At 31.6% G+C, this 12,062-nt stretch overlaps 1 protein-coding gene across 1 annotated transcript; it reads left to right on the top strand.

Annotated features, from left to right (window-relative positions):
- The first annotated feature begins 2,293 nt into the window (after nucleotides 1–2,293).
- On the top strand, nucleotides 2,294–10,438 carry LOC114192550 (uncharacterized). The gene is made up of 6 exons (XM_028082302.2): nucleotides 2,294–2,711; nucleotides 4,095–4,187; nucleotides 4,292–4,525; nucleotides 6,104–6,206; nucleotides 9,175–9,404; nucleotides 10,025–10,438. The coding sequence occupies exons 1-6, from the start codon at nucleotides 2,422–2,424 to the stop codon at nucleotides 10,242–10,244; spliced, it is 1,170 nt and encodes a 389-aa protein (XP_027938103.1). The 5' UTR covers nucleotides 2,294–2,421; the 3' UTR covers nucleotides 10,245–10,438.
- Nucleotides 10,439–12,062: the final 1,624 nt, after the last annotated feature.

Genomic DNA, 12,062 nt, shown 5'->3' with positions numbered 1-12,062 from the left:
ATTGATTTTTTTTAAGTTTATTAAGCAACTAGATTTCACAGAAAAAAAAAATGAGTTAACCATCTAATTAAAAGATATTAAACAAAGAAAAATAGATTAAAAATCAACAAGAATAAAATAACATGATAACCAAAATAACAATTTTTTGAATAAAAAGCCGATTAAAGTATTAAAAATTGTAAAATAATTAAAACTTAATTAAATATCTTATTTTAATACTCAAATTTCTATTCAAAATCTTATTAGAAATGTAAATTACTGTACTCGTATTTTTTATTGGTATCTCTTATAATTGTTTTATGCTCAAATATATTATTTTTTATTTTATATGATTTTGTTTACTATGTAAAAATAATGAAATACATTATTTATCAGTTATATTATATTGAATTTATATTATAATAAAATATTTAATTATATTAAACAAATTAAATATTTATAATTTAATTATTCTTAAAATGTGTTTCTTTTATATTCCTTTCTAAATTCCCTTTTGGTTATCTTTTTAGTTTTTTTTTCTCTGTCTTTTAGTAGATTTTTTTTTTCATCTAAGTTGAATTCTCCTTTCAATGTTTATATTGCCTTCTTCTTCATTTGTTTCACCATTATATGTTATTTTTTTTTTATTTTGATACTTTTGCATGAAATTTTGTATAAAAAAATTAAAATATTGTTAAAAAAATAAAAAATATTTTGTCTACATCAATTTGAGAAATTTCATAGGTTGGTTTTGCGATTGGTTGGTAAGAGGTAGATTTTTTCTTTTGGAAAAAGTCCAACATTGACCAGCAGCTGAATCAGTCGATAGCTTGAGAAATATTTTATTTTAAAGAAATAATTAAATCACAAATCCCTTTCAAACTTTTTTTTTTTTCTGAATGTTGCTTAAGAATATTTCTTCCATTTTTTTAAGTGTAGTTTATCTAATTTTGGATATGAAAAAAATGATAATAAGGTCTATGGAACCTTAATATTCATAAGATTTTTTTTATTATAAATTTAAAAAATAAATGGATGTAATACGATCTAAATTGTACTCTGGATTAAAGCTTATCGAATGGTTCAAGCAGTTTACACGTAAATTTCATGACGTCAGATTAATATATATATATATATATATAAAAAAAAAATTAAAATTTAATAACTAAATTACATCAAAATTTAAAAAATAGATAAATTTTAATTTTACAAATTTACGAACTAAAAATACATTTAATTTTAAAAATATTTATATAAATTAACTAAATATCAGATAAATAGTAAGAAATATAATCGAAAAAATTCTTTACAAAAAGAATGATAAATAAATTACTACTTTTAAGACAATGATTATATATATATATATATATATATATATATATATATATATATATATATATATATATACTTTTTTAAATAGTTATTACGTGAATAAGTTTATTATTATTTAAGATAAACATATACATAGTAAAAATACATAGTAATGGAATAATAAGGAACAATAATATATTTTTTATTTTTTATACCACACCCATGTTTTTTCTTTAACTTTTAAATATTACATATAATTATTTATTTTAATTCTATTTTGTTTAACTTGTTATTTTTTTAAGATATGTGGGATATCCGAAAATTAACTACTATTTTTTTTGTTCTATTTAATAATTATGTCAAATAAGGAATTATGTCTAAGTAAATTATTTTATTAAAATTTTTAATCGAAATATTTTTAAAATTTTAATTCACATAATTATGTTTTTCTTCATAATAAATGGGATGAATTTTATTTTTAATCTTTCTTTTATCTCTTTTATTATAATATATATATATATATATATATATATATATATATATATATATCGATTTGTTCAAAATAACTTTTGAACTTTAATTTTATTAAATTATTTAATAAATTATCAGTATTTTAATAAATAAAACAAGACAAGATAAAAATAAACATAAGTATTTAAAAAAGACAACCCGATACATACTTATCCATTTAATCTTATTTACCCATATAATTAATGCTTAGTAAAAAAAAATCAAATATTACTCGTATAAGTATCCATACGTAGTTTATACGAATTTATTAATGGATTTATTTATCAATTTGGAATTAATTTAAATATTAAATCCCAATTTATACTTTAAGAATGTATAGATATAACTTTTTTATTTATTACAAAGAATATATATTTGTATTTTAATTATGTGATGTAAAAGAAAATGATATTTAACAAAGGGAAAATACCACGTGACTGTATAAGTTGAATTTTAAATAAAATATATATATATAGAATCTGAGAACTATGTTCCTAACAAAAACGGCAAGAGTCTCTGATCTCACTCCATCACTAACTCGAACTCATCAGCAATGGCAATGACAACACACTGAACACTGTGTTCAACCCTCTTCTCCACCGTTCCTCAGTTAAAATATCAATGGCGTTCCATAGAGCCCCAAAGCCAAAACCTAAATCCACGAGATCCCCAATATTGCTTCTCGTGGCAGCAGTGACAGCAATCGCGCTCCTCTTCCTCTTATCCTCTCTGCTTTCCACCACCGCCACAAAACCCAGCCTCTTTCAACGACGCCAACAGCACTTCGAAAAGTACCTCTATTGGGGCAACCGCATCGACTGCCCGGGAAAACACTGTGGATCTTGCGAAGGTTTGGGTCACCAAGAATCCAGCCTCCGGTGCGCCCTCGAAGAAGCCATTTTTCTCGGCAGGTACTTTCCCATCTCGCAAATTCCCTCACTTCCCATTTCAATCTGTTGTATTGCATTCCTTTCCAATCACATGCAGTTAGTTAGTTTGTTACTTTAAATTTGGGTTAATCACCGTTTATCGATTTGAATTTGGATCCTCAAAGTGTGAAAACTTTCACATTAATCCCTGAACTAAAGAAGTTCAAAATAAGTTCATAGAATATGAAATGAGTTTATAAACAAATGTTATTATTATTGTAGTGGCGTCAGTCCCATGAGAATGTTTTTGTCATAAACTTGCCTAAAATCCACTCCCGGAAAATGTTGTTTCCTGGGATTGTTAAACCCCAAACCAAATATGGAAACATAGTTTCCCAATCTCAAATTCCTGGGAAACTTCCCGTCTTCCAAACGCTCCTAGTGTGACTTTAGTTGCTAAACATATGTTAATATTATTATTTTAGTCACATGACTGTTCAATTTTGAACTAAAGTGATTGACAGATTAAGTTTTGTTAGATAATCCCCGTTAGTAGTTAGTTAAATTGTTTCAAGAAATACAAGGTGTTATTTTGATGGGTCGGCAACTAAGTAGGTCCATTGAAGGTGGGTTATGCTATTAGACCAGTAGCTGTATATAAACAGTAATAGGGAATGAGAGGGATGACATCTTGTCCATTGTGAAAGACTTTATGCCTTTGGGTATTGGGAGGTGCTAGACGCTCAAAGTAGTGCAGGTTAAACACTGTATTGAGGAGGGCAGAAATCCTATATTCTTTCTAATAAGATACCAGAATTCCATCACTCTTTTAGGTCTTTTCTGAATAAAATGCTCTATAAGCACTTTTACACCAAAAGGATTAAAATTAATTGAGCTTATCTCTTAAATTAAAAACAACTTATGCGCCTTAACTTTTAAAAAAGTTATGTGAGAGAACTCCTGTAAAAGTTTCTTTTATTAAAAGTGAGAGTGTTAAATCACTATGTAAGAAGTGAGAGTTGTTAGTAAGAAATTCAATTCATTTTAATTATTCTTTTACAATATCTTATGGAGAAATTTATTCAAATAAACCTTTGTTACGAGTTTGTTCCTTCTCAACAACAGTATTTAAGCCAAGTTGATGGTTTTGTCTTCAGTTTTCAATTTAATTTCATTTTACTTATTTCTCTGTTTTCTCTTCTTGGATTTCTATCATGTGTCATTACATTTACTGAAACAAATCTTACGGATGCAGTAATTCATTAACAATGCCTTTACTTAAGGAGTGTAATTATGATTTCAATGAATTTTGGCCAAGAGAGAGTGTATTGCTAGGGACAGTAACATAAAGCCTTATTTGTAATTAATACAACTGAAAGGACTTAATTGCAAAAAACAAGTAAAGTTGTTATGTGGTGATTGCAGAACTTTCGTGATGCCATCGAGGATGTGTATCAATCCCATACATAACAAGAAAGGCATTCTTCACCATTCCGCTAATGGTAGCTCTGAAGAACTGTGAGTTGCAGCATTATTGCTAGTATATGTGTCTATTACACCTTTCCATTGCAATGTTGTTTGATGTAACTGGTCTTTTTTTTTTTTTCCGTTTAATGTGCTAGATGGGATGCAAGTTCTTGTGCCATGGACTCTTTATATGACGCAGAACTTATGTCAGGTACTGTTCCTGTGATTTTTGACAATTCAAAAGATTGGTATAGGGTTCTATCAACAAGCATGAAGTTGGGAACCAGAGGTGTTGAGCATGTGGAAGGAGTTAGCCGTTTCGAACTTAAAGAAAATAGCCGCTACTCTGATATGTTGCTCATAAACAGAACTGCAAGTCCTCTTTCTTGGTAGGTTCTAAATGGAGAATTATGGCTGATTTATTTTAGGGTAAATTATGCTTTCAAACCCTATAAAATAAGAAGGTTAATAAAATCATCCTCAAAAAATATTTCGTATCAGTTTAGTCCCTATAGAATATCATTGTAGTGTTTGCGGTCCTCATCATTAATGGCTGTGGTCGGAAACATAATGTGGCTAATGGACTCTCCCTCTCTTGCCACTGGCACCCGCAGTTCCTCGACCTCTGGTCCAAATCTAACCATGATTACGCCATTGTCGCTGTCTTTGACACTAGTGTCTGGCTGGAGTGGAACAACTTCTCTGATTTGAAACTCAGCCCTGTTCCCTACTGCTGAAAAGGTGTGGCCGAATTTGTTTGTGCAAAATTCTCTCCCAAAAACTGAAAGTGCATGGTCATCTACGCCAAATTCTTCTCCAAGGTCACCAAGCAGGCGCATCCCCTCACTATGCTGGTGGCCACAATACCCACACTGCAACCATCACCACGGCCCACTACACCTTGTAAGCCTACATACGGAGGCACACTTCAGGAATCATGGAGGGCCTTGCGGTATTACCTCGAGCCAATAACAATTGGATCCCATGTTGTTTCTAGAGGAGTGTTCATGTCTTCTTCTGCCTGCAACAACAAACCAAGTGAAATGTTAGTGATCAATCTCACTTTGTGGTTAACAAACAATGGGAGCAGGCACCTTTGTTTGTGACTTCTAGGCAATGGTTGGTGGTGAAGAAAGCTGGTGGTTATGGGAATGATTCTATAAAACGTAATCTCCAACAACGGTGAAGGACTTTTGTGAGATTGTGTTAGCAATGTTATGTTTTTTTCCACCACCGTTAACATTGAGAGAGGACCACAAAAATATGTTTACATTTCATAGGGACTAAACTAACAAGAATGTTTTTTGAGTACATTTTTGTTAGTTTCCCCATTTGACAGGGACTGCAAGCATAATTTACACTTTATTTTATTACATTGCAAAGTAAGGTGGTTTGTGTAGCAGGTAAGTTGGAGGAATGAATCTTATCTTGGTTTTTAGTCAATTTATGTAAGTCACAATACTAATTTCCTTTTAGCTGGGGAGTAAAATGCAATTTTTGTATATTCAATTGGTTATACCTTTCAAGACGCAAGTATGATCATGATAGTCCATATTTGCACGTTTTATGTAACTGTGACCTTTATGATATTTCTCATTCCCATTAAAGTGTCTTCACCTTCAGTTCACATTGAAATGTTATATGTCTATTTAGTTAGTGTATGTTTTCTTGTTTAAGGAATTCCATTTAAACTTGTAGGAGTGCAGAACTTTTTTTGATAGGAAGTTAAGAACTTCTGAGCTATTAAAACTGATGTACATGAGTTTAAAATGTGCCCAATGTGGTTGACTTTGAAGTTTTAATTGTATCACATCCCAACCAAGTAGATTTATGACTCTTGCCTTGGAATAACTGCCATAATGATGCCACCATGTAGATGATTTCTCATAAAGTTAATTGTTATATACCTTGGAAAGATATTTTTCTTTAAGTTATGTCCATTTTTTGAGGTTCTAATGACTTCCCAGGTTTATGGAGTGCAAGGATCGAAACAATCGCAGTTCTATATTGTTGCCATATTCATTTCTACCCTCAATGGCTGCTGGGAAACTTAGAGAAGCAGCAGAAAAGGTCCATCTACTACGTACTCTTTTAAAGTTCCTTGATATTTTCATCAAAGGTTTTAATAATTTGTTTGGAGATGCAACTGCTAGAACATTGATATTTTTTGGTCTTCCATGTTGGATTGGGATATATTGTATCAATCAGAGCTTAAATTAGTTATTTCAAGGGGAAATGCTGGGCTAGGCTCTCATGCCTTCATGTTTAGTAGATTAAATGAAGGTTGTAGACTTGCACTCTAGAGGATTTCTTGAGCCTAACCTTGAGCATGTATCCTTTTTTTTAGCTAGCTTGTTTCATGTCAGCAACAAGTGGACTTAACTAAAGAGAAACTAACTCTGCGTTATGTGTAACTTTTAAATGATATATAACTAATTTGACTAGGCATAAGCATAGAGCTTCTGGTTTCTTGATTGTTTCAACAAATTACTTAATTGATCATAGAAAATTTCATTTGGAAGCACAACATGGTTAACATACTATTTTCTTGTTTTTCGTTTGTATGTTCATTATACATATTTGTTGAGTGAGGAAAAATATTTTGTTGAGTTACAAGGAGATATTGTAATTATTACGTGTGATACTCTAGGGGATACTAGAAATCAATGTAATCATTACTCCTTGGGTAGAGTTCTCTCTCTCTCTCTCTATCTACCTATCTATATGTATATGTGTGTGTGCGCGTATATATCCTCATGTACTGACTTACATTGAATCAGTTCTATCAAAATCTTTTTTCCTCTCATATAGCACTCTTTTCAAGTCGGTACCAAAGCTCCTAACCTCCGGACTCTGCTTCCACATCTTATTCTTTATCCCTTATCTGCAGTTCTTTTTTAGGGTTGCTTGAAGTGCACCCATCTTTATTTTTTTGGGTTGCTTGAAGTACTCCCAAGTTGTATTGTGGACTTTATTTAATTTTCACCACCCTTATCACCATCTTCTTTGCCACCAAAGAATCTTATGACTAGTGACCACACCAAAAGGTTGACCACCTCCTGATTACAAGCCATCAGAGCCGTGCTGCCAACAGAGACCAAAAACGCTCACTTGCACAATTTCTTCTCATGCAGAAAACCCACACACCATTGTTTTTCTATGTGTGCAAGTGCCTCCTGTTGCCCTGTTGTAACAGTTCTAGACCTACCACTATTTGGTTCTTTTGCCTTTGTTTTGCATGTCTCTAGTTTGAAAGAGCACTGATCATGACGTTGTTCAAGTAGTCATCCCATGCTTGATTTGGTATCGATAGTCAAGGTGACCATACCCAGTTTATGAAGCATTCCTTAGAAGGGAAACTTACTCTACTTTTGTTTTTGTGGATGACATGGTTGTTGGATGAATATGAGAAATAAATCGATAAACTTGCTGCTTAATTCGAGGTGAAGAATCTTGGAAAATTAAAGCACTTCATTGAGATTGAAGTTTCCTGTGCAAAGAAAGATATTTTTATCTTCTAAAGAGAGTATGTGTTTGATCTTTTATTAGAAATAGGTAAGATTGATTGCATGGCTACTAGAGTTCCCATAGAAAAGAATTGTGGAATTGAGAGTGATGAAGGTAGTTCTAGGGTGAAAAAAGGGTCAATATCAGAGGATTGTGGGGAAGCTCAATTACTTAGCCCACATTATAGCTGACATAGCTTATGTTGTGATTGCAGTTAGTTGGTTCATGCATGATCCAAGAGAGCGACATTTACAGAATTTGATGACAAGTCTGGGAAGGAGATTCTTGCTCAAGAGAAATTGGAAAATGATATACGAGAGTGTATACTGATAAAATTATGCAGGGTTTATTACACATAGGAGGTCCCCTTAGTAAGTTGCATGTTCCTGGGTGGAAATATGCTGACATGGAGAAGTAAATAAATAAAATGGGGTTTGTGAGCTTTTATGATTGAAAATGGTTTTGAATGATCTTAAAATGACATTTGAAGAACCTGACTCTATGTTGTGATAATAAATCAACTATTAGCATTGCTCAATATCTAGTTTAGTATGATAAGATTAAACACGGTGAGATAGACCGACACTTTATTGAAGTAAAATTGGATAATGGTCTTATCACTACTTACCTCCCATTTGGGTTTCAACTAGCAAATTTATTTACAAAGAGCCTTTCCATAGAACGATTTCATGATCTCTCATGCGAGCTTGAAATGATAGATATCCATTTAAGAGCTTAAGCGGGAGTATGGACTGAGGAGAAAATATTTTGTTGTGATATGTAATTATTACAAATGTGATTGTACTCATTACTCTTGGGTGAGTAGAGTTTGATATTTTATATATATATATATATATATACACTCTTGTCCTGATTTACATTGAGTCAATTCAATCAAGTGTAAATATGAAAAGTATGTGGCTTATCATTTCTCTTCTATATGGCCAGGGATTTGAGATTTATTTGTTGTGTTGGAGAATACTTTTTGGACACTGGGTAAGGGAAATAGTATTAACTTATAGAATAATCTTTGATGTTCCTCTAGAAGCATATCTAATTTGGCTTGAATGCCTCTTCAAGACAGAATTAAAACAGCTCAGAGAAACCATTAACGAGGGAGGGTTAAAATTGTCTAATAGTGCGACTTTCGTGCATCATACAAAAATTGATGGAGGTTAAGCAGTTGACAATTTGGCGTACTGTGTATACAATCATTGAATATAAGTGAAAATTCTCCAATCTATTTTTCTGCAGTACGTGATTAGAGGATATTATGTTTCGCAAGTCATCAATTTCCTTAGACGATGATCCACGTAAGCTTGCATTGAAATACCTCCACTTATAATAAGGATATAGATTTGAGAAATGATTATTGAAATTTATTTATGCACCAAGAGATGACAATTTGCTTGGACTATCCTATAAATTACAAAACTTGTAATGCATTGTTTATTTTTAAATCTGTGACATTGCAATAAAGCAGTATGTCTTTGTTACACATTTTAATTTTTTATCACACTCTTGTTCACAGATCAAAGCATTACTTGGTGATTACGATGCCATCCATGTTCGTCGTGGGGATAAAATAAAGACCAGAAAAGATAGATTTGGTGTAGCGAGGAGCCTGCATCCTCACCTTGATAGAGACACCCGGCCAGAGTTTATTATTTGTAGGATAGCGAAGTGGGTCCCACCTGGAAGAACCTTGTTCATTGCTTCAAATGAAAGGACTCCAGGGTTTTTTTCACCACTTTCTGCCAGGTAACTATTCTCACGATCACACTGTGTGGTAAATGGGGAGGGGATTCCTATGCAATAATTTCCTTTGCTTCAGAAATCGTACAGGATAAATTAACAATAATTAAAATATGGGTTAAATATGTTTTTTATTTGTAAATTATTTTTAAAAATTGTGTTTCGTTCTTAAACTAGATATATATTTTGTTCCTACATTTTATGAAAGTTATCGAAACATCGTTTCCGGCAAATGGAACGTTGAATGTTTACCATGTGACAAACGTAACATCTCGGTAAACTATAATATAACCTTCAAGTGACGTTTGTTGGGAGGATATTTTACATGATTTTTACAAAGTGCAAGGATGAAATAGGTATATATTTAGTTTAAGGATGAAACACAAATTTTAGTTTTTAAAAATAGTTTGTTAATGAAAAATACATTTAATCTTTAAAATATTTAATGTTTAATGCTATATGAGGCTGACCCTGGTTATTGAATAGTCATGGAAACAATTCCCTAAGTTTGTCATTTATTTTCTGCAGGAAAGTTGTGTTGTTTTTAAGTTAATGTCCAGATTGAATGAAAACAAATTGCAATAATTATCAAGTAGAACTTTATACTGTTTATGACTCAATTGCAGGTACAGAGTGGCATATTCATCAAACTATAGCCATATATTGGAGCCGTTAATTGAGAACAATTATCAATTATTCATGATCGAGAGGCTTATAATGATGGGTGCTAAAAAGTTCATTAGGACGTTCAAGGAGGATGAGACAGATCTTAGCCTCACTGATGACCCGAAAAAGAACACTAAACTTTGGCAGGTACCTGTTTATAATGCGGATGAAACATGCTGACGACCACGGTAAATTAAAAATTACTTGCATCCCCAAAATTTTTAGGAAGAAATTCTTCAATGGAAGAAATGATAGGTGTTGATTAGTTTTTGTTGTAAATTATGATGTTAGCTACGTTAAAAATTCCATTAATTAATTCATTAAATGTATGTACTTGTCTCATAGTCAATTTGATCGGGTTTTTTTCACTTGTAGCCAAATGTGCCTTGTTAATTACGTAAACAGGTAGATTTTTAAAAAATTACAAAAAAAAGACAAGTCGTGAAGTCCCACACGATTTCAGAAGAAGATATCGTGTCCCCAGCACCTTTTTGCTTGTTGGTCAATTCGTCAACTTCAAAGTCGTGAGGATCTGACACGCTTTGAAGCTGAAATCGTGTAATCAATTACAAACATGATAAATATGGTTCTGAGTTTTCATAATCGCTTATGACGACCTTGTAATTTGATTACAAGAGAGTTTTTGTCGTTGAGGAGTTTTTGTAATCAATTACTAATTAATTATAATTGATTACAACACCAATTTTGGTTTAAAATATTACATAACATTGTAATTTAAAGTAGTCACTCCAAAGTGAATGGTCTGAGTTGGACGAAATTAAAATTTTGTTGTAAGTAAATTTAGAAGATATGATCATTTTATAAAATTATTGATTAATAAAAGAAAATACAAGAGTGAATTTTAATACAAGATTGTTAAAATTACAAATTCATAGACATCGACTCCTATGATGACTTTTAGTTTGATAGTAAGATCATTTTTTCGGTTTATTCGGAATTGGTTAATTCATTTTATTACGAATTCCAGTAATGTTAAGTCGTTTAGATGTCTTACGTTGTGTTTGAGAGTCTGGTATGAAATTTGGACTAGGTTGACCAATAGTCTTCATTGTGTAGTGGATGAAATTGGACTTCATAAACCTTATTTATCATATAACTGTACACTGGATCGATACAATCCGTTATAGGTAGAGATGTCAAAATGAGTTTCAATTCATGAATCAACCTAGCTCACCACGGGTTCAAAATGGGTTGAAAAATTCAGTTTTTTTAAAAGTGTATTAAACATAATCCGGCTCACTAACCTACAGGTTAAACGGTTTCGTGCTGAGTTGAAGATATGTTGACTCACTTAACCCACCAATAATTTTTTACAATTTTTTTATTTTTTTTAATAATTATTTACTACTCTTAATTATATAAGTTCACAATTTAATATTTTTAAATGCTTGCTCTATAATATTTGAATATTCAAAATTAATTTGATTGTCAAGTTATGTACACTGATACTTTAATCTTCTACTATAATCTTTATAGTAAAATACTCAAGAAATTGTCTTATAAACAAATTTTTCTAAATTAGCATGACAAAAATGTGTAGTTTTTTTATTTATATTTTGTTAAATAGCATAACAGAAAATGCGTAATATTAATCGTGTTTTCTTGGACTATATGGATACTTTCTTGAAAACAATTCATCATATATTGGTGGTGAGCATAATAAAGACATTGATTCTTGATTTTACTGTAACTGTCATCTTATGGGTTGCTTAAAAAATATTAAATATTTGAATACTTAAAAATAAATAAATAACTTTTTTTTATATGGGTTGGTGAGTCAATTCACTCAACCCACTCACCCGTAATGGTTTAACTCAACCCACTCACCCGTAATGGGTTAAGCCGGTTTACAAAATTTTTGGTTCACCATAAAGTGAGTCGGATTAGGTTCACTCATTTTCAACACAGTTCGTGGTGAGTCAACTCGTGTGAACCGAGTAGGCTCATTTTGACATGTCTAGTTATTGGTAGATGAGA

This window comes from Vigna unguiculata, chromosome 7 (genome assembly GCF_037176805.1).
Source record: "Vigna unguiculata cultivar grain cowpea cultivar isolate G323 ecotype 2 chromosome 7, ASM3717680v1, whole genome shotgun sequence".
Lineage (NCBI taxonomy): Eukaryota > Viridiplantae > Streptophyta > Magnoliopsida > Fabales > Fabaceae > Vigna > Vigna unguiculata.
Note: the sequence above shows the minus strand (reverse complement) of the source record. Positions and strands in the feature narration are given on the sequence as shown.